The following is a 22878-nucleotide window of genomic DNA, read 5'->3' as shown; positions in this document are numbered from 1 at the left end:
AAATATATTTTGCGTGAAAAGACGTTCTTCTTGTAGTCTCCCATTATGAGAGAAAACCATCGATTTTACACTATAAGAGGAGAACGAAAGAATGGCTATAAAGTTTATCCAATGGGGGGAGACGAATTGTGAAAAGTCACAGGACGAAAAAATGGATTTGCGAAGCGTTAGCCATTAGGAATAAGGAGTGCGAAAATAGTCGCGATTTGAAAAAGGCAGAGATATCTTTAGAACTCTGGTTTTACGTAACAGAGGTTGTGAAGTTTAGCCAATAGAAATACGGATCGCGAAATAGTCGCGACACGAAAAAGGTATTGTGGAACTTGCTCAACACACAAAAACGATTCTGGTTTTGAGTAGTTACAGATATACGATACAATGTATGTTGGTCACATATAATATTCCTAATAATACTATAAAGTCCAATTCAAGGTGACAGAGTCAGCTACACTGCGTAGAATGATTGCATGGTAACTAACCGCATTAATCTTCAAGATAGTGACCATTCGGGTTAGACCGAATACTAGATCGGTAAATCTGTTATTCGCTTCTCCGCTTGGGGCTCAGCATTTCCGGGATATAGATGGACGGGTGATGTAAGACTTAGAAAGCCCTACAAGGCTATTTCTGCACCTTCCTCGTCCAGTGGCATATCTATATTAGACACACATGATATGAATTGCATATGCACAATTGCACAGATCGTGATGTGCATGTGTATCATGAGTCGCTGTATGTGTATACTGTATATGCTGCAAAAACATCACGGGCCAAACACAAACGTCCTATATAACCTATACCAGGCCGTGTTATTTTTGGTATATGCCAAAACTGCCAAAAATAACTTATTTTTGGCAATTTTCGATTTTTATTTTCGGCAGTTTTGGCATCGTCCTCTAAATAGATAGTTTCAGCCTCGAATTAGTCACAAAAACGCTCTATTTGGGCTAGTTTGTCAAAAGACACCACAAAATGTGCAGCATCCACGTATAATCAGTGCCAACAAACAATAAGAAGAAGAAATAACCTAACGATTTCATAGGTTAATAATATCAAATGAACCACAAAATGTGCAGTATCCATCGGTGCCAATAAGCAAAAAAAAGAAAGAAAAGCCTAACAAACACGCTCAACAGCTGATTGTTACAGCTGCTGAATAGACTTAAATCGTTTGCACTGTAACATAGTGCTTCCAAACTCAGGTCAGCTAACTTTCTCCTAAATTCATTTCTCGCCCAGCGAATCTGGAAATATGGGCTTCAACAGTAGCCGTTGAGGGAAATAATATTGCCAGTCATCCACAAAAGGTTTTCAGAGCTTCAAAATCTTTGGAGGGCCGAACCGGCTTCCATGCATCATGAAAAGAAATCACTTCGCCAGTGCCATCGATCTCATCGCGGAAATAATTTTCTTCCCGAACCTTTTCCAGCAGTTTCCAGTGTTGTCTCTCAACACATTCTATTTAGTAACCCGACTATCATTTCTCCTTCAGTCTACCGATGTATTTTCGGAGGACTTTTGTCACTTCAGGTGGCTTTAATAGTACCAACTCGCATGGAAAAGTCATGGGAAGGTTAGCTTGTTTAAGAACATTGACGCAACAAGACTGTCTGGCAAAACGAGACTATGAAGTTCAGAAATAGCCAGACAGTTTGTTGCGTCACAATGTTCAACTCGATCACAATGCAAAAATCGTGGTTGATTTGGGGGTTTCCAGTGCTATGAGCAGAATATAATTTATATTTTAATAATCAGTACTGCGGCAGCTTCTCATTGATACCCGTTTTATCAAATTTAGCGCTCGACAAGCCGGTCAAAAATGGTCTTATAATTGCCTTTGGACAAATGGAAAGTATGACGTAAAACCAAATGCAGTCAGTCGTTCAATCTCGCTGTGGGCTTGACCCAGATTAAGAAACCTGCCTTTCAAAAACGCTCTTCTCGCTTGTAACGCGGTCCTGTTAACATAACACCATGAACGAAATACACTATTTGGCAGGCCGTGTTATTTTTGGCATTTGCCAAAAATTGCTTATTTTTGGCATTTTCAAATTTTTATTTTTGGCAATTTTGGCATCTGGCTCCTGAAATGCCAAAAATAACACGGCCTGCCTATAACCATTACCTCATATTACCATGTTAATTATGAATATGAGCTATGATATTATACGCTGTCAGGAAATCACAAACTCTCCCAAAGTTATAATACTACAGAACTCAACCATTAAATATTGTAAAAATTCGAATATGACATCAAATAACCGAACTATACGTGCACACTGGATAATTTGACCGATGTGAGAGGACCTTTGAACTAACAGGGCCCTTCAACCGGATGTATCGTACATCCCAAGGGTGTTCCATAATATTTAAAGAGTGTACCAATTTGATGGGGTGTACTGGGGTGTACCAGTGCAATGCAAAAGACGAATGACTATAGCTATCACAATAAATAAACAAGTTCATGCTTCACAACAGGTTGAACAGATATGCAATATCGTACAATGTTCATATCAACGGTGCCTGTAAATTACATTCCTTTTTGATGTCACCAGCAAATGTTCCTCCTCGTCATTTAACCGTTGGTAATGGGCTTATTTGTTCCTTTTGGAGTGGACCAGGATTGAGTTAGCTTAGCATGTGTTCACTGTTCAGCTTGCGATATCTGTCTATAACGATTCTCGTGGAAACCACCGCGATTGCTTAGACATTTTGAATCGGTACTTCCTGCCATATGGTTATAAAAGCGGAGTGCACATAATTGCAGGGGCGTAGCCAGGGGGTTCTAGCTATACCGACAATCCTGATTGGAGGTCAAGAAATAACATCATGCAAAATAATGGTTAACAGAACTGGACAATGCATCATCATTAATTTTGTGACCAAAAGTTTCGAAGCCAGCCCCTCCATCGGCTCTACTGGTTAATCTGATCACTTGGGCCAATATTATCGATGAAATTCACTCATGATATTGAAAAAAGTTTCGAAGCCAGCTCCTCCATCATCTCTACTGGTTAATCTGATCACGTGGGCCAATATTATCTATGAAGATGAAAATAGTTGGAAGATGAAAATATCAGATGAATCCCAATTACTTTTCTTAACAATAATACTCGCGATTTGGGTGCATAGTAAGCCTCTGGGGGTGTTCTACTTTTATACGGAAGGTATATCTCACGAAAACAGTGATTTCACAGAACGCCACAAAGTCTCTCCGCGGTGCGATGTTCCTGGTAGTCAATTTACCACGAGTAGTTGTCGTCCAGATAGCCCATGCATGACGACTCTCCTCTGGAATGCTGGCGTATATAGGAATAAGGTTGAACTATAGAAATTAAACATGGAACGGCAACGAACGATTTTGCAGCTTCGTTCCGCTTCGCCGAGGCTGGAGTGGAGAGTGGTTTTGCGTAAGCGACTGTAGGATTTCTGGCAATCCAAAAGCTATCGTCCCGAGCACAGAAATTATTGAATATGGTCTTCATCGAAAGCCACTGTTGCACCGATTCCGAAAATATAAATTAAAATAATGATCAGGCACTGATCCACCTAGAATCCGTCCTCCAAGTCGAAATATCGGCATTGTTCGAACAATCGGAGAGTCGCAACGGGTCATTGTTATGGTCATTGTGTTGCGGTTACCCGATTGTTCTGAACAATGCCGATATTTCAGACTTGGAGGACAGATTCTAGGTGGATCAGTGCCTAATCATTATTTAAATTTATATTTTCGGAATCGGTGCAACAGTAGCTTTCGATCAAGACCAGATTCATTAATTTCTGCGCTCGGGAAGATAGCTTTTGGATTGCCAGAAATCCTACAGTCGCTTACGCAAAACAATTCTCCTCTCCAGCCTCTGCGAAGCGGAACGAAGCTGCAAAATCGGTCGTTGCCGTTCCATGTTTAATTTCTATAGTTGAACCAGTTTTTCTTAATCTAAGGTTGAACACCCCCGGATAAGGCCTACTACGGAATCGGAGGGTTATCTGGTCAGGGGTGTACGAGTTTTGACTAAACGTTGAAAGGGTGTACGGCGCCGAAAAAGGTTGAAGAGCACTCAACCGGGGCCTACGTTATATCGACTCAACGGTCAACACTCATCATCTTCATCTTGTAATATATATAGCCAGGCCGTGTTATTTTTGGCATTTCAGGAGCCAGATGCCAAAACTGCCAAAAATAAAAATTTGAAAATGCCAAAAATAAGCAATTTTTGGCATATGCCAAAAATAACACGCCCTGCCAAATAGTGTATTTCGTTCATGGTGTTGTGTTGGCAGGACCTCGTTACAAGCGAGAAGAGCGTTTGTGAAAGGCAGGTTTCTTAATCTGGGTCCAGCCGACCCATTAGGGGTGAAAGCATGGTGTCCTAAATGGTGCGGGCACAGCGAGATTGAACGGCTGACTGCATTTGGTTTACGTCATGCTTTCCATTTGTCCAAAGGCAATTTTACAACCATTTTTGACCGGCTTGTCGAGCACTAAATTTGATAAAACGGGTATCAATGAGAAGCTGCCGCAGTACTGATTATTAAAATCGAAATTATATTCTGCTCATGGAACTGGAACCCCCAAAATCAACCACAATTTTTGCATTGTGATCGAGTTGAACATTGTGACGCAACAAACTGTCTAGCTATTTCTGAGCTGCATAGCCTCGTTTTGCCAGACAGTCTTGTTGCGTCAATGTTCTTAAACAAGCTAACCTTCACAGGACTCTTCCATGCGAGTTGGTAATATTAAAGCCACCTGAAGTGACAAAAGTCCTCCGAAAATATATCGGTAGACTGAAGGAGAAATGATAGTCGGGCTAATAAATAGGATGTGTTGAGAGACAACACATGAAACTCCTGGAGAGGGATCGGGACGAAAATTCTTTCCGCGATGAGATCGATGGCACTGTCGAAGTGATCTCTTTTCATGATGCATGTGAGCCGGTTCGGCCCTCCAAAGATTTTGAAGCTCTGAAAACCTTTTGTGGATGACTGGCAACATTCTTTCCCTCAACGGCTACTGTTGAAGCCGATATTTCCCAGATTCGCTGGGCGAGAAAAGAATTTAGGAGAAACTTAGCTGACCTGAGTTTGGAAGCACTGTTACAGTGCCAACGATTTAAGTCTATTCACCAGCTGTAACAATCAGCTGTTGAGCGTGTTTGTTAGGCTTTTCTTTCTTTCTTTTTTGCTCATTGGCACCGATTCCAATGGATACTGCACATTTTGTGATTTCGTTTGATATTATTAACCTATGAAATCGTTAGGTTTTTTATTTTTCTTATTGTTTGTTGGCACTGATTATACGTGAATGCTGCACATTTTGTGGTGTCTTTTGACAAACTAGCCCAAATAGAGCGTTTTTGTGACTAATTCGAGGCTGAAACTATCTATTTAGAGGACGATGCCAAAACTGCCAAAAATAAAAATCGAAAAATGCCAAAAATAAGTTATTTTTGGCAGTTTTGGCATATGCCAAAAATAACACGGCCTGTAAATATAGCCTAACGTAGCCACTATTAGCGCCCGTGTGATGGCAGAGAGGCGAGATTGTTACGTCATCCATTCTGCAATTACGGTTTATCCAATAAATGAAGAGTGATTGATGGTTGTCATATAAACAATCCAAAAATGTCTTTCAGAAGAAAAAAATTGCGGGCTAAAATAGTCAACACCTTGTCATTGCCGTGTCAACTATAGGCGCAGGATCATCATATTTTTACTATAAGATTAGCAAACATCAAGACGAATATGAAACTTGCAATCACAGTAAGTTTTACCGCTTGTTTACCGTACCGGCATCGCTTGATATTATGCAAAATCTATACCTGCACGTGATACCGGCATGGCGGTATCGCATTTGCTCGACCCAGACAGGTATAGCGATCTTATTAATATACTTTATGGATATATGCAAGATTTTTACAAGTTGTGTCCTGGTAAACAAATTGTCAATTTGCGGATGGTTTCGTACAGTTTAGGTTATAGTACGGTACTTAAGTACCGTATCTCCCATGTCGAAAATGATGACTTTTGGATTACTTGAGACATATTGTACAGTGAATGCTGTGTGATGTTTGTTGTTTCCCCTGTTATCCTTTGAATTTTCTGGAACTTTGGTGCATGATCAGAACTTGGCTGAGCCGATGACTCATATTGAATTGTTCTCGCTCTCAGCAGACACTCGAGTTGATACTGTTTTTTTTGTTTGTTTTGATGCTCGAGTATATTCATTTTGACTCTGATAAAATTGAGCCCCTGCTGTTTAGTACGAGACTTCTGTCACTGTATGAACATTGAACTGTGAACAATCTGAACATGCGTTCGCTGTAAAACGCTGTCTCCTGAAATAAATTGAATAATATACTCATATTGAAATAACTAAAAGCCCTGGTATTTTCGGCTGCCACTCGTCAGGGGTAATCGTAAAATTCGGGTAATACGAACAGATGAATTAAGCTCAACGTAATTAAATATAGTACATCGGGTGATCTGTACTCCTCGATTGTAATCGAACTTTCATATTTGGTGATACGACTTGATATACAATGTTCGTTTCAATTCTCTTCCAGTTGGTGATGATTACCCTGACGAATGTCAGGGGGGCTATTGATCAGGTTTATTTCAAGACGAATATTTGCACTACTTATATTTGAAGTACTTCGACTTCTTTATGGAAAATTACCTATTTTTCATATTTTCAATTGGGAAAAGTGGACGGTAGTTTTGGATAGGTTTGCTTCACTTTTATGAGTGAAATTCTGATAAGAAGTAAGAACTGTAGGAAAATTTTTTGAGTCATTAGCATTACCCTAGTCTTTTTGCGTTTTTTCAAACCTCTCATTTTCTATAATTCCACTTGAAGCAAGCGTAAGCGAAAGCCAAAGCGCACGAAGGGGGTGAACGTGTTAGAACGGCAATATTTAACTATAATCGTCACAAAATGCACATGAAAAACGGGTTGTTCTGGATCTGCCTACAAATTTGACTAAAAAAGGGTAAACTCCCACGATTATTCGCGGAGGCGGGTCTATCGGTACTCGTGTCGAAAAGTGACATTTTTTTAGTCAATTCACCAGCGCTGGTTCTTAAAATAGGGAGAGTAGAAATTTGCGTCGAGCTTGATGAGAGGGAGCGATGAGCCAAAAAACGTTGGGAACCACTGGTATAGAGCGTCGCTGTGGAACCAAAGTTGGCCAGCTTATGTCCATTTTTTCAAATCTTGAGTTCCATTTTGCAAATAAATAGAAAATCTCGTTTTAGCAAATTCTTCATAGGTCCGCACCTGGTTATTAAGAGCTCACACTAACAAGGCAAAAGTTAATGTGATGGCGCAATCAATTTTTCTCCACTGACTCGAATGGAGCACAAAGTATTTAATTATATGTGTTCGATGAAGACGTTTTATTAGAAGAAATGCATTTACTGTGTAGTGCGTATCACCTGAAATGACTTCGCGTACCACAGGCTGAGAATCACTGTGCTAGTAAAGTAACGGAATGCAGCGAAATGAAATGCACTCGTCAGTGGCACGCAGCCTCGTCAGTAATAGGGTAGTAATAGTAATAGTACTAGTAATAGAAATATCCTCCCTTCGCCCCAAAGTCCTCGCTTTTGTCCTCCTTTTTAGTCCCAAAAAGACCACGAAAGACGTTAAATTTTGGCCTAAAAGACAGACGACGGGTTACGCGGAAGTCAAATCTCAAAAATGAAATTTTTTAATTTTTAGTCAACACCACAGAACTATAGGTGAGAAGTGGGTACCGTAATTCGGGAGTCGAGCCATGGAGTGATGACCTTTTTTTAGTCAACGCAACAAAATTTCCAGTAGATATGTCTAAATCAGCTGTTTTCATTTTCGGTAAAGTAACTTTTATGATTTGATAAAAAAGTGTCCCGGTTTCCTGGTTCCAAAATAAGGTCACCCTAGTCAGTAGTATGCAATCTGAGCTGTTCTTACTGTATTGTAGTCGAACGGACAGCCAACTCTCTGTAAATGGTTGACAGATTTTCGTCCTTATCGCGACCGCCAATAGAGTTCGCTCGGCACCAACTCCGAACCCAGAAGAAGTCAGTGCAGCGGTATCTCAAGCTGTGTCCGTAGACGAGACCACGGCTGGTGACGTAGGAACTGAAGTGAACGACGTGGAAGCGACTGACGCGAACGACTTTGAAGCGACTAACGCAAACGATGTAGAAAAGACAACAGCTGCAGATGATAGCACGGATGGTAATCTATATCTATGACGATAAAGTCGAATTATTTCTAAAATCCAACAGCGCATTCTAACTTTTGATGGCAGTCATAATATTCCTATTATTTGGTCATACTATAAAACTTACCAACGGACAAATGAGCCACTTCCGTCGCCACGCTTGAATACCCATGGAGATTTACTTCTGAGCAATCTAAGAGCAGCATAAATGGCAATCCTATAGGGACCCGAGCTCTAAAATGTAATAGAACTGGTCTTATTTGAAAGCTAGTGTCGTGGGGATTCCGAAAATACAAATTAAAATATTTTCAATGCTATGGAACCACCTCGCAATAGCCCCCAAAGTCTGAAAATGGGCATTGTTTCGGAGAATCGCTGGACACAATTGGCCAAATTGTCTTTGTTATGGTCATTGTGTTGCGGCTTTCCCATTGTTAGGAACAAACTTTGAGGGGTATTTCGGGTTTGTTCCACTGCCCTGAGTAGATTTTAATTTGTATTTTCGAAATCAGAGTGGAACTAGCTTTCAATTTGGACCACTCTTACTAAATTTGAGCGCTCGGGTCGTCAGCTATATAACTACCAATTGTGCGGGTATTAGGTTGCTTAGGAGTAAACCTCTCTGGGTATTCAAGCGTGGCGACGGGAGTGGCGCATTTGTCCGTTGGTTAGTTGTCTAATATCTATAGTCACACACTGTAAATTCATAGGTATATTTGTCTAATTTCCACCTGAGCGTGGGTGTGAATCAGATAGACGGCACTTTCTTGTACACCCATTTCAGTGGGGAAAAATGAACAATATTTACACCAATCTTAATGGAGATATATCCCAGGGGTGTATAGTGGGTCACCGATGTCTTTCGCCTCTAATGGTCGATATTACCGGTATTCGAAGCGTGGTATCGCCTCGATATTATCGGCGTACCGATATAATCGGTCATGCTCTAGCGACTAAATAGAATTTTTCCTAGGCCTCTGCTTAGAAGTCTTGATTTATCCATCGTTCACCATCATTTGCAATATGGCTATATTATGTGGGGATCTGCAACCCAAACTAATTTGAAACCCCCACAAGTACTGCAGAATAAAGCCATTCGGGCCATTGCTGGACTGACCATCTATCATGGCTTATCTCCATATTATAAGAAACTTCGCATTCTCAAAGTTGAGGACATATATATATATATTTGAATTAGCAAAGTTCATGTATATAAGTTTAACAAACGACATATTCCAGATTCACTTGCTAACTACTTTGAATACCGCATGCATATATACACAGCTATGGTACTCGATCTAAGAGCTCTCTTAACTTATTTATGTCGAATTCCGACAATGCTTTACCCCCCTTGAAACGTGCTGGAATTGATGTGTGGAATAAATTGCCCCTGCGACTGAAAAGTGTGAGTTTTCCGTCATTTAAGGCGGAGTTACTTGACTTGCTTTTGTAAATACTAATCGGATCGGATCCACTATATTGCATCAAGTTATCACCTGTGTTCTTTGTTGTTGTTTTTCTTTTTCCGTTTTCTTACAAACCACCGTAAATAGTAAGCACTGGTGTATGTATATTGTATATACTTATTTATTATATGCTCTTCACCGAGCGAGATAGTGTAACGGTTATGCGTCCGGCTTCTCGTTCGGTAGGTCGTGGATTCGATTCCCGGCCGGATCGTGCCAATGACTAGAAAATTGGTGTCCGCAGCTATCCTGCTAGGCGCTCAGCAAACACGGATGGCATGGAAGAGAAAATAAACGGGGGTGCAGACTAAATCAGTGGTTCTCACCCTTTTTCACCTCGCGGACCGGTAAAATTTCAAAAAATATTCGGCGGACCGGTGAACTTTCAAAAATTTAAATCAACTCAGAACGTGAGGTATGCAGCTGTTTTATGCAAGTATATGATGCTAGAGAGACATTTTGAGGGGTTTGATCGTAAATAAAGATGTTCAGTTCAGGATGGCATCCATCTGATTATTTCGTAGTGGGTCTGCTGACTCGAGGAAAAATTGCCCTGCCAAAATAAACGTGCTAGCGCCAAGAGTCGTTTACAGACTTTCGCGCCGAAGGTCATGGATTGAACCGACCACGTTAACTCGAAAATTTATATATCTTCGACAATATCGAGAGAACAAGCGTTTCGGACTCGAACCAAGCACCTTGTCGTGCTACCTTGCTCATTTCTCATTACCACCAGTCGTCGGTTACTGTGGCTATAGGGTTAGGGTTAGGGTTAGGGTTGAATTAGGGATGGTGAGAATGTGACGTTCTCGTTCTGTGTGTGAACCTCGGAAACTTAGAGGGTCACGTTCAAAAACGAACCTTCGTATAGGTTCTGGGCTGTGAACCTTTTTCACGTATTACAAATTTTCACATCATAACATCATTGGTTGAAATTATTTACTTTTCAACTTCGAGCCACCATGCATGACGCTAGCAATATATAAAAATCAACACTAATCGAGCATGCACCTCGCCAATCTCAAATATTTTACTTTCTTTGATACACTAGTTTGCTTGAAATATCCACCTCTCCGTTTGCGAATATTTAGTGGCTCTCTACTTTGAGCATAACCCGCAGTCACACAACATCAAGATGGAAATACGCTACATGTAGATAGTCAGCGAATCATCCTTCTCATTCCACCAATCAATGAAGTTGATATGAAGAATACATCGCTGTCTAGTGTCTACTATAAAAAATCTAACAGGCGTATGGTATGTGATCGATCATTATTTGATATGTTTATTGTATCATAAAAATCAAATCCGTGCGATCGGAGTGTTGGCTACTGTATAACCTGTTCAAGTGTTCATGGAGTAATATCGGAAGCAAGTATACCATCCCGTTTTACACTTAGCTTAATATCAATATATCAATAGTCAGTCGTGTCAGACATTGTTCGGTCTGGCACAGATCGTTAAGGCGTAAGCTTGTATTCCCTTGCAAGACCTCGTCGAAATTGTTGGCAAAACGATGGAAGATATTGATTATATTGGATTTATATCAATTGATTGCTCCAGATGATAAATTTGGTGACTTTAATAAAAGGCAGCATGTACTTCAGCATTGTGGCATATTGTGGCCTCAGTCGTCGCTGTACATTAGTATATCACTTCACTGAAATATGTGAGGTCGGAATTTGCAATTTGGCGTCACGTAGCGTCATAAGTACACGATCACGTTCACACAGAACTTTTCAAAAAGATTCGCGTTCACAAGAACCGAACCGATCTGAGGTTCATATGATCTCTGCTAAGAATACATTGCGCCGCACGAAAACACCTGACTACAGCTATACCTGGCCATCCACAATATCAGGGCCGACCGTCAGCCTAATTGCTCAAAACGGTAGTCTTGGCCCACACAAAGCGATAAACCAAACATCTAGGTAGGAGGTATCACCCCAAGAACCCACAGTTGGGTGGTTGTTTTCGCCAGGACTTGCGAACACATTCAATCTACTGAGTATATGCAGATAGTTTTCTATAGGCAATTCATGACTGAATCTGTCAATAAAATTGTTGATTGCATATATATTGCTGTAAATTTGTATACTATCAGAACTATTATATTAGAGTTGATTGAGGTGTAGTGTTGGAAAATTTACGGCACGTAATAGATAATATTTAAACATATTCGGGCGGGCCTGTTGGAATAATTATTACTTCATTGTATGTCAATATTTCGTCACCTACTGTCTGTTATATTGTGACTGGATATTGAAATCGCCCAAGCGTACTAAACCAAAGGACGCACACGGTTCCAAATTGGTATTTCTTCACCGGCAAATAATTTTACTCTGGGCTTTGTGGTTTGTGCTGATGAGCACATATTACCAGGACAGTGAGATTAGGAGCAAGCCATTATGGAGCCTATATATATATCGAAGTTATCGGTAAATAAAGGGCAGTCATTTTCATTCAAGGTTATCCCACCGGTGAGTTTATCGCACATTTTCCGGATTCCTATGTTTGCCTGAACTTCATTATGTGATGGTGCGTCCCTTCACAAAAGGAATGAATCGATAACGAATGATCGCGCAAACTGCGCGGATGAGTGAGTCAGCTCGTATGAGTCCTTGCCGCTCATATTTCGTCAAATGACACGGGTTGAACTTCAAGTCAAATTGGACATGCTCCCAGACCTAATATGTTACTTCACGACGTTCTGGATGAGTTTAAAATTTGATATTTGACGTTTATTTTATTTTATCAATGGACAAGCCTTCAACATATTGCATCTTGAAATTTTGTTATAAAATTGCAAAATACCTCGCGGACCGGTTGGAAAGTCGTCGCGGACCGGCGGTTGAGAACCACTGGACTAGATGACCTCACGGCCGTATCGCAACTCGGTCGTCAAAGCGTCTCGATGGTGCAGGCGAAAAAAATATCATATTTCTCTCTCTCTTCAGGGTGACGGCTTGACACGTGGCTCTTAAGGATCATATCGCCGGCACCCGTCTAAATACCGTTATATAGTCAGTTACACGTTAATATTATTGTGTCGTGATTTTTGATTTGTGCATTTTTTGCCTACTTGATCTGTTATCCCGGTTGACGAAGAAACCTCTCTCTCTCTAGTTATGAGTTTGAACTCAGGTAGTAGGTACGCATTCTAGATCCTGACGACCCTGATACCGAGGAGGTCGACGTGGGGGACAACAGCTTCTCCGAAGACGACGACATCGAAGATACCAAGCCCGAAAGCACAACCGCAGCGGAAGAGCCTGAAGACGTCACGGACGGCAATGGCGGTGAGCGTATAACTGTTACGAATTTCCAGCTCGGAAGGTACCGCTTTCATACGGCGTGATCGGGAGCTGTATGAGGGCCGCGGAGAATGCGTGTGGCGCATACTTTGACAACTAGAAAATTTTTAGCTTTTCTAACTTAGATTCGAATTAGAATCATAGATATTGGATACACAGTTTCTTTTTCCAAATTCGATTCGAATTAGAGTTATAAATATTAGACACGTTTTTTTTTCAAATTAGATTAGAATAAGAATTATATCTATACAGTGTATTCCAAATTGGATTAGAATAAGAATTATAGCTGCACAGTGTTTTTCCAAATTAGATTAGAATTAGAATTACTGAATTTACGAAAACTTGGAAATTGAATCCACTTATTCAGTTAATATTATATAAAATCAGAGTTTAAGCATGGGGATCGCAAATGTCTGGCCCGTTGCGCACTACACATCTCTACTGCTCTACTATAGCATTTTCTGAAAAACAAGAAATTAGATTAGAATAAAGATTAGTGCAAGACAAAAACATTTCACAAATTAGATTAGAATTAGATTATCGGAATTGTAATGGAATGGAAATTTGTTGCATAATTTCTACCTCTACTTGACTAGCGATCCTGACGACTTTGACCGCCTCTGCCGATAATTTCGCTACTGAATCAATATCAACATGGGTTCGAAAAATCATATCATTGCACTTCGTTGCTCTCTGCTGCTATGCTCTCGGTCCTTTCTGTTGTTGTTGTTGTTGTATTTGTTTATGGTATTCATGGTGGTTGTGGACTACAATGGTCATTTACACCAGGCCGACATTCCATATTTTTGATTCCTTAGCTGCTGACTAGCCGACGTAGCACGGCCCACTTCTAGGCTTTTCGAAGACACTGCTTATACGCGTATGAGATAGCGAGTAGGAGCCTAGATAAACCTACAATTCTGGAGTCGAACTCGAACCCACAACCCATTGGTGTTGCAGCTGTGTATTTTACCACTACGCTATCTCGCAACTCGGTTATTCTTGTTGCTGTCGATTGTATTTTTGTGTTTTCGCCACGTCCGCGGTCATTCGACACCGCAGGCCTGATCGGCCGTTGACACAGGCCCAATTTCGATACCCACTTTTTCAGCTTCTTTCTCCGTTTTCGTAGCATCGCGATATCGTGATGAAATGACGGAAATCGCTGAACAATCGATTGATCGGCAAGCGGTTGGGTTTGGAATATCTCTGATCGGAATTGATATCTTGATATAATAGTACGGAACGAGTCTCGACTTCTGTAGCGTTCATCAAGCGTTTGTAGTTTGTAATCAACAAGGATATAGAGCTCAGACTTGGACAATTATATAATTATATGTATAGTTGACTAATTACACTGATTAGAGCGAAATACTGGTAATTTAAATGTAATCTAATTGATGAAATTTTGCTGTGCTCCAATTTTGATTTTAATCAAATTTCCGGTTTTCCTAAAATCCAACAGGAGAACGGCCTTCTGCGAAACGAGCCTGCTCTATAGATATTTTGCCATTCTCGTGCGCTTGTGAGAAGGAGCTCTGGTTTATTATAAACTGAACTTGAATCAATTGCCAAGTTTTCGCGAATTCTTTAATCCTTATTCTAATTTGATTAAGAATCTAGGTAGCTATTATAATTTCAACTCAAGTCTAATTTGGAAAAAATGTGTAGCTATAATTCTAATTCTAATATGATTTGTACAATCTAAAATCATCTGGCGATCTAAGTCTGAATAGCTGATATAGCTACCTGCTAGGCCCAAGCCTGGGTATTTTACGTCCCGCGAAACATTGCTTCGAATATAGAATATAAAATCTACTCGTGAACGTAAAGCGTGAAACCATAGGCTGTATGAAGTGAAACAGACATTCAGACATGCGTTTACCTTGAAGCCTGTACTGTACGTACATGTACAATTTAACCGCACAATTTACCTCGTGTACACTTATGTACCGTGATCACGCAGCATTAGCCTATAGTCCTATACGAACACGTCGTGTGCGTAATCCAAATTTATAACAAAGCCAATATACAACTTTTGGCTCTGTCCGACAACATAATCTCTGCTTCTCACTTTGCTCGTAGTGAAAAATCATTGCCAAACAACACTGTTGTAGACCGTCGTCTGAAACAACCAATTTGAGGCAGATGTCACGATTTCTTTGTGTCTATAAAATTTCTTTCTTTCATCCAGGTACAACACCAACCAAAGCAGACTTCTTAGCGATTTTCTTGGCCGCATCCTTCGCTATGATATTATAGAAGAAACTTGTCTTGAGCAATGGATATCCGGTGATTTTAGAATGAATGTGAACTTATGACGGAAACTGAACTGTTCGCACGAATAAATGAAACCGGCAAACAGTATATTAGTGTGCTGAAATGTTGTGAGGTTGTTTGTCCGGCTAAGAGTTGACAATAGTTCAGCACACTTACTGCGTATAATTAATGATATGTATAACGATTAACAAATCAGGAATTACTGATTCGAAACCTATTTGGTTAGTCACTGAATTGGCCTTACAAATGGTTCCAAAGACTACATCCAAGTCGTTTCGATACCCTCCTATCTTTTCTTTGTACCAGTGAATTCTATTTGCTGCAAGCATCTGATAAGTGCCAAGCACGCCCGGCTAATTCAGCCGATCCCTGGAGCATTCAAAACTTCAATTATATACTACAACCTGAGCCCAATAAGATCCCACAAAATATACAGTCATTGTTCAACTCTATATTTGTATTCACTGATGATGGATCCCTTCTGAAACGAGGAATTCGTTCGCCACTTGCATAAGCGCCTATACTAGGGTTGCCATACGTCCGGAATGTCCCTGTTCAAATTGCGTCCGGGAGGAATTTCTAAAATATGCCCAAATGTCCGGAATTTTTAAGGTTTGATGCAGGCTCATAATTTTTTCATAAATCAACATAATAACATTATTTTGGAAGATTTATGCTACATGAAATTTTTCTTCGCGCTGCGCGCGATTTACCATCAAATGTATTGATTTTAATAGTGGGACAACCCACCTCGCAAAAACTGCAATAAAAAATGTATAAGAATAACCTTCATTTACTGAATTAAGTCTAATTGTAATCGCAATTATAGGAGAACGGTATATTCCTAGAGACGGTTCAGGCCGTTTAAATGCTTTATTCAGAGATAGTTGTTGTAAACGTGGGGTCGTTTGCCTTTAGTCTAGGGTTCGCGAAGATGTTGAACGAAATCAGCTTCCACAATAGCTGGTGAATAAGTCCAGGCAGAGGCGTTGACTTCTTATAGTAATCAACTCGTCAAATTTTGATCGGGGCAATGGAACATTTTCAAATTGGAGATGGTGTCGAGACCATAAAAGGTTGGAAACCACCGGATGTGGGGTGTTTATAAGCTCCGTGGTGCGCACCGGCATTAGGCTGATAAATATTCTTATCGGTGTGACATGAACATGACTTAACGATGTACGTTGTACAAATACGCTCCCTGTATTTGGGTGGGAGAGGGCTGAAAAAATGTGGTTTCGGTCCTAGTTACACAACACACAGCCACACACTCCTGTACAGGATCGTGACCACTAACCACCTCTGGTCGATAGCAAAGCTTTGTTGGGTGGCGTCATATTGACAGACAATGTGCTCAACTGCTCATATACCTCATTTTGAAATCCACTATAGTGTAGGGTTACCATATTTTTGTGAAGCAAATTCCGGACACTCTTTAGCGCCCACTAGCGGATTTTGAAAGAAGGTATAACTCATTGACCGTCAAAATGACGTCACACTCGCAAAGCATTGCCCATCGACTGTATACATTATACAGGAATGGAGTGGAACACGGTAATGAATTGGGCCATCTGTAATGTGAGCTCTGGTGATTGCTACTTGCATGGGTCTGCAATAGATTCCTCCACGGGCCGGATGAAATCATCTGGCGGGTCGTGTCTGGTCTGTCAGGATTGTGTTTGGCAGCCCGGCTGTACTTTTAGGTCGGTGGACTATCTGTATGTGTTTTAATCAGGTCCGAAATTCTCCCCCCCCCCCCTCCGCCCCAAAAAGCACTGATCTTGGGCCCACAATAGGGTAGTCGATGTAACTTGTTGGGCACTTACTATATGCATTTGACAATTAAATTTTTTGTATAAATTCTGTCAATAATATTGATTCTTCCATATATTAGGCTACTATAAAATGCACTGGGATTTCCAACCTTCTATGGTCGTGACCTCATTTCCCACTTGTAAATGATCCGTGGCAAACTTCAAAACTTGATAAGCTGAATACTAAAAAAATCAGCTTGCCCAAACTTATACTCACGGCCTAGGAAGCTGATTACGTCCAACATCATCGCGATCCCCAGATAAAGGCGAACGACCCCAAAATTTGGAACCACTGTCTGTGATTAAAGCATCCAATCGGCCTTAACCAACTCTAGGAATATACCGTTAGTTTATAATTGCGATTACAATCAGACTTATTTCAGTAAATAATGGTTATTTATATTACTTTTGATTGTATTTTTGGAGAGGGTGGTGCCTGGTGCCCATACCAATATCAGTATACGTTGCATTAACTCTCGCGCGGCGCGAATAGCGATTTTGTATAGGATAAATCTGCTTGAAAATATTATTGTTTATGTTGATTTACGAAAAACTTTTGAGCCTGCTTCAAGCCTTCAAAATTCCGGACATTTGGGCATATTTTAGAAATTCCTCCCGGACGCTGATTTTTCAGTGAAATTCCGGACATGTCCGGGAAATTCCGGACGTATGGCAACCCTACTATAGTGGGCGCTAAAGAGTGTCCGGAATTTGAGTCACAGAAACATGGTAACCATAGCTTATGCTTTCTTTGCTTTCCCTCGACGAAATCAAGGCATGCAGGCTACAGTGGTTTCCCTCACAATAAAGCGGTCATGCTTAGAAGCTTTTGTGAAGCATCTGTTGTTTGTTCGTCATGTATTTCGTAACTCATTGTATTTCGAATTGGTCCATGATACTGTCTTATTTTTCTTTTCGTTCGTTAGTTAATTTTTATTTTATTTTTTTGTTTGTTTATTAGTTATTAACTGTGAAAATTGCTCCTGTCCTGGGTGGCTCGGCTCTGAAGACTTTGTCATATCGAGCCTTCCGTCTACCTTGCATGTCGCATTTCACTGTTACATTTTTGTAGTGTAATGTTGATGTGTAATATATACGAATAAAGATTCTCTCTCTCTCTCTCTCTCTCTCTCTCTCTCTCTCTCTCTCTCTCTCAATATGCCCTGCAATATTCTTAAATCAAGATCTGACAATCTACCTATCATTAGCTTTCAGAATGACCTCCGGTAGCAGACTCCATGAACTGGGGTTACCATATTTTGGAATCGGGAAAGGAGGACACTTATTCAAAATTTCAAAACTTAGAATTCCGGAGGACATTTTCAAAAACCTCAAAAAGGAGGAGAAATCCTGCTAAAGAAGGACGTATAGTAACCCTACCTTGAACATGAACACCTAATCAGCAAGCAGATGCTGTTGTGATCATTGAAGCATAGCCGATTAGCCAATCAAGAGCCGTGGTTTCGTGATTACTAGTCTTCTCGCCGTTCTATGGTCGGTGGCACGCCAATTTTTCGGCAGCTATACTTTAAAACGCATTACCCGAAATCTTAACGACTTTTCTGTGAGCTATACCTTCAGGCTCATTGTTTTTTTTTATCAATAATCTGTAGAATGAGACACTACAACGGAGCATTTTTTATATTTTCTAAATTTTGGACAACCCTAGTGACCAGTGATTCGATGTTTCCCATCCCATACGTAACTATCGGTGCATAATTTCGAAAAGCACGCGAGTTTAGACGCTTTTGACTTCTTGAATGTGATGTCACATGTCAACTTGTCTTCGTGACGTGAGTGCGGGACAGTTCAAGCAAGCGATTAGATGTAGCTACAGTATATTTGGTCAGTAACAGCAGGCATAATTATTCTGTATTTAAAATTTGCTATAAAAGGCAATAATTTAAGCCTGTAAATAATCTTACCTCGGCCAACAGCCGGAGGCAACCTGGAAGGGACAAAATATATAACGAAGCCTATTCGATGCACTGAAAATAATGATACTGGACTGCACAAATACATTATAGTTTTTGTCACTCCCATCGGTTTCGGCAATAAGTTTGAATTTAAATTTGGGATGGAGAAGCTTTTTTGAGTATACTGCCGGCCGCGTGAATTGAACTCTCATGTGAAAGGATGAATGATTCTTTCCTGGGTGCGAAGCATACGATGTTTCCTCAAAGTGAACACGTGGTTATTCGCAATTTCCATTACCTTTTCATCGGTTAATCTGTAGCGGGGCAAAATCAATGGATCGGTTGTATTACTTCACAAATATAGGAAATGGTTGAATGTGTAAGAAATTCGTACGAAAGTTTGACCTCATCAAGAAATCGATATAAAAAAAACATAATTAATCGTATTTATTTCTTGAGAAAATTTATACTAACATGTGTAGGCAATGCTCTACGAAATTGCGTCACAACACGTAGTGAAAAAAAACAAGGGTACAGGCTCCTAGCAACACAGCAACTCCCAAAAATTCGCATAATTTACGAGAAAGATAACTCACACGCAATGTGCTATGGAAATGGTTCTATCGGCAAAGGTGCGAATAGGCGGTCCTGCACTGTCACAGCATTACACGGGCCCTGGCAAATGAATACTGCCTACCCCAAAAGCCGAGACTCAGAAGTACACGCACTAAGATTCATCTGATTTGATTTGGCTCATAAGCTATATACGCAGAGGAGCATGAATTTCATTGATCATAGTTTTGACGGGAATCAGGAAAGCACCATCCATTTCTTCAAAATTCAGTGGTTTGTCTCGTGGCAGTATAACTCTCGGTCGTCCCCTTTTTGACATTCCAAACCTAGCTCGCATGGGCAGTACTTGTACGTGTCATAGAGGCCCTATTGATATGGAGATATGAATTAAAAGACGGATAATAATATATTTCTGAAACGAAGACTCACATCTTTCTCGCAGCGAGCTCCTGAAATGGACAGTGGCGCGCAGCGATATATGTCTACAAGACTATCCTTGTGACAGCATCCAGATAAGCATTGAGTTCCTTCCAGACAAATCTCTCCATTTTCCTGTGTGACGGTAATAAAGGTCTTGTAATACGTCGACACAAATAGTTGATGGTTCGAGTCTCGGCTCTGCCATGTTTCTATGTGTCGGAGGTTTATCTGGGCTCCTCATCGCCGATCCCGCTGTAATACAGCGCATTGAAAAGCCCAGACAAAGAGAGAGCCGAACTCGTGAAAGGAGGCAGCAAATGAGCCGAAAAAAGGACTGAAGTTCATGAAGACATGACATTATGCGTTTATGAAATTTACTGTGTGGGCGCAAATAACCACGAGTTGCAAGCGCCAATTATATGAGTTAATAAACAACAACAACAACAACAACAACAAATAGTAAAGTAGCAATGATGTAGACTTACCAAGCCGAAGATCAGGTTAGCCTTGCTTGTCGCAATAAGGCAAAGAAATAGAAGTAAGGTTTTAGCTCGCGAAAACATAACTATCGGAAAGGTATGGCTAAAAATCGAAGTGAACTAGTTTTGTAATAACTCGGCACAGTACATAATTCTCCTCTATAAGATCGAACATCTCCAGAACACAAATTCAGTAATATAAGTTGAAATATTCAAATTCCGTACCACAAGGAACCTATTTAAAAAGGGATAGGCCTACTACCGACGCCATTACAAGAGTGGAAAATATTTTGACTACTGTATAGGCCGTAAAAATTGCATCACTTTTTTAGCGTGTTACACTCACATTATTGATTTACTGTCAACTCCGCTCAATCTTGACACTCATGTTTTGCCCACTATTGAGCAAATTATGCGGAGAAACGGCTTTGTCCAGATTAAGCGGATAAACAATTTTTCGTTTCATCGTCACATATATATATAGGCAGATAATGCGGTATAAACGAATTGTAGCTGCGCTATGGTACAGTAGTTGACACTGGTCGGCGGTCACATAAAGCGTATACGAGAGTTATACTTTCAACATTGTGTATGTACACTATTTCGATATCGAACGATTCAACAGATACTGTATGCTGTATTACTGAGTTATTGACACATTTACAGTTTAATGTTATAGTTCTTCTTCAAATATGCTATAGTAAGGCATGCAGGAAAGGCTAAAACTATATTTCACGTGATAAATCTAGCCCACGAAACAGTGGGAATAAAAATCCAAAAGCTTTTAGCGGGGCAGAAAATTATTTATGGAAAGGCTATGAATGCTAATTGAAGGCTAAAGCCACAAAATCCAATGGCTAGAATTAGTTATATGACGTCATAAGTTCGTGTTCACGTTCGCGTTCACATATAGAACCTCTCAAGAAGGTTCGCGCTCACACGAATCGGAACCTTTTCTAAATATTATAGGTTTCCCAATTAAGTCGTGAGTTGGTCTGAGCGAAGGTGCTGACTGATTTACGAATCAGCTATTAAATTTAGGTGGATGGCGGAACATTTTGAAATCGGGAATTGGGTCGCGAGTCGCGACCACAAAATTGTTTCAGAAGCACTGCCAAAGTGAATTGTCTGAACAGGTCGCTATTCGCATAGATTGGGCTACGTCACACTTTCCATTAAGCTGAAGCGATTTGACGGTAATTTTTGACCGACTTGCCGAGCACGAAATTTGATAAAACGGGTATCAATCGAAAGCTAACGCGGTACTGATTGCGAAAATATAATTTTTTTTCTGGTCGTGGAATCCCCCAAACTTAGCCTCGGATGTTGCATTGTAAGTGAGCTTGGTATTGTTGTGACGCAACCATGCCACAATTGCCACATGCATATTACATAATGCCACAATGCTGGAGTACATATTTGCGTTTTTAACGTCGCAAAATGTATCAAATGGGTCAATCAAATGATATAATAATCCCATAAAATCAATATGTTCCGTCGCTTTGCCAACAATTTCAACGAGGACTTGCAAGGGAATATAAACTTACGCCTTAACTGTTTAGGTCAGGTCGGACAATGTATTCGGCGTCTGAGTATTGCTAAGTTGATATTGAGCAGGGTGTAAAACGGTTTTCTATACTTGCTACCGATATTACCCAGTTAAATACAGCAGTTGCCAACACCCCAATTGCACGGATTTGGTTGTTTGTGATACAATTAATATATGAAATCAAGTTTGACCCCGTACGCCTGCTAATTTTTTTTACATCAGACAACGATATCAACGATATCGTTACTGGTTGAATAAGCATCATTCGCTGACTACCTACATGTAGTGTATTTCGCTCTTGATGTTGCGTGATTTGATTACGGGTCAAGCTCACAGCCGAGAGTCACTGAATATTCACAAACGGAAAGCTGGATATTTCGACAAACTTTTGTAAGAAAGCAAGTAAAATTTTTCAGATTGGCCAGATGCATGCTCGTTTGGTGTTGATTTTTTATGCTGTCAGCGCCATGCATTGAGTGGTGCGAAGTTGAAATGCAAAGAATTTAAACCAAAGATGTTATAATGACATCAAAAATGGTGATCTATGGAAAGGGTTCACAGTGCAGAGCCTACCAAGGTTCGCTTGTGAACGCGAACCTCTAAATTTCCGAGGCTCACTCACAGAACGCGAACGTGAACCTCAAGTTCGCACAATCCCTAGTGTCTAGTACACATTGTTTAACTATATTATGATTTTCGATGTGGAATTTCGACCCGATTTGTCAATACCAGCTGACATGTATCCTTTACGATAAATAGTTCACCCACTTGTCACAATCGCTAATAATACGGCGACCTCGATTCATAGCAATAGCATAGTGCGGTAGTATAACCTTCCAAATCCAACTTTACAATAC

At 40.4% G+C, this 22878-nt stretch overlaps 2 protein-coding genes across 2 annotated transcripts; one reads left to right on the top strand and one right to left on the bottom strand.

Annotated features, from left to right (window-relative positions):
- The first annotated feature begins 5604 nt into the window (after positions 1-5604).
- On the top strand, positions 5605-15357 carry LOC145433258 (uncharacterized). Its single transcript, XM_080310300.1, has 4 exons — positions 5605-5763; positions 8002-8224; positions 12841-12975; positions 15185-15357. The coding sequence occupies exons 1-4, from the start codon at positions 5746-5748 to the stop codon at positions 15250-15252; spliced, it is 444 nt and encodes a 147-aa protein (XP_080166426.1). The 5' UTR covers positions 5605-5745; the 3' UTR covers positions 15253-15357.
- Positions 15358-19728: 4371 nt separating this feature from the next.
- On the bottom strand, positions 19729-20613 carry LOC145433260 (colipase-like). Its single transcript, XM_080310302.1, has 3 exons — positions 20479-20613; positions 20003-20125; positions 19729-19939 (listed from the first exon to the last, which is right to left on the bottom strand). Exons 1-3 carry the CDS (start codon positions 20554-20556, stop codon positions 19841-19843), a joined length of 300 nt encoding a protein of 99 aa, XP_080166428.1. The 5' UTR covers positions 20557-20613; the 3' UTR covers positions 19729-19840.
- Positions 20614-22878: the final 2265 nt, after the last annotated feature.

This window comes from Botryllus schlosseri, chromosome 2, assembly GCF_051294905.1.
Source record: "Botryllus schlosseri isolate E-star chromosome 2, Bs_hap1, whole genome shotgun sequence".
Taxonomy (NCBI): Eukaryota; Metazoa; Chordata; class Ascidiacea; order Stolidobranchia; family Styelidae; genus Botryllus; species Botryllus schlosseri.
The sequence above is the reverse complement of the archived record's forward strand: the minus strand, read 5'-3'. Positions and strand labels throughout refer to the sequence as shown.

Bases quoted from the DNA above. Each gene is read 5' to 3' on its own strand.
- LOC145433260 (XM_080310302.1), bottom strand. From the start codon at position 20,556: ATGTTTTCGCGAGCTAAAACCTTACTTCTATTTCTTTGCCTTATTGCG. The intron at 20,126-20,478 runs GTAAGTCTACAT...ACCGTCACACAG, and splicing joins CTAACCTGATCTTCGGCTTG to GAAAATGGAGAGATTTGTCT. The intron at 19,940-20,002 runs GTGAGTCTTCGT...CCATATCAATAG, and splicing joins GAGCTCGCTGCGAGAAAGAT to GGCCTCTATGACACGTACAA.
- LOC145433258 (XM_080310300.1), top strand. The intron at 8,225-12,840 runs GTAATCTATATC...TACGCATTCTAG, and splicing joins TGCAGATGATAGCACGGATG to ATCCTGACGACCCTGATACC. The intron at 12,976-15,184 runs GTGAGCGTATAA...TCTTTCATCCAG, and splicing joins CGTCACGGACGGCAATGGCG to GTACAACACCAACCAAAGCA.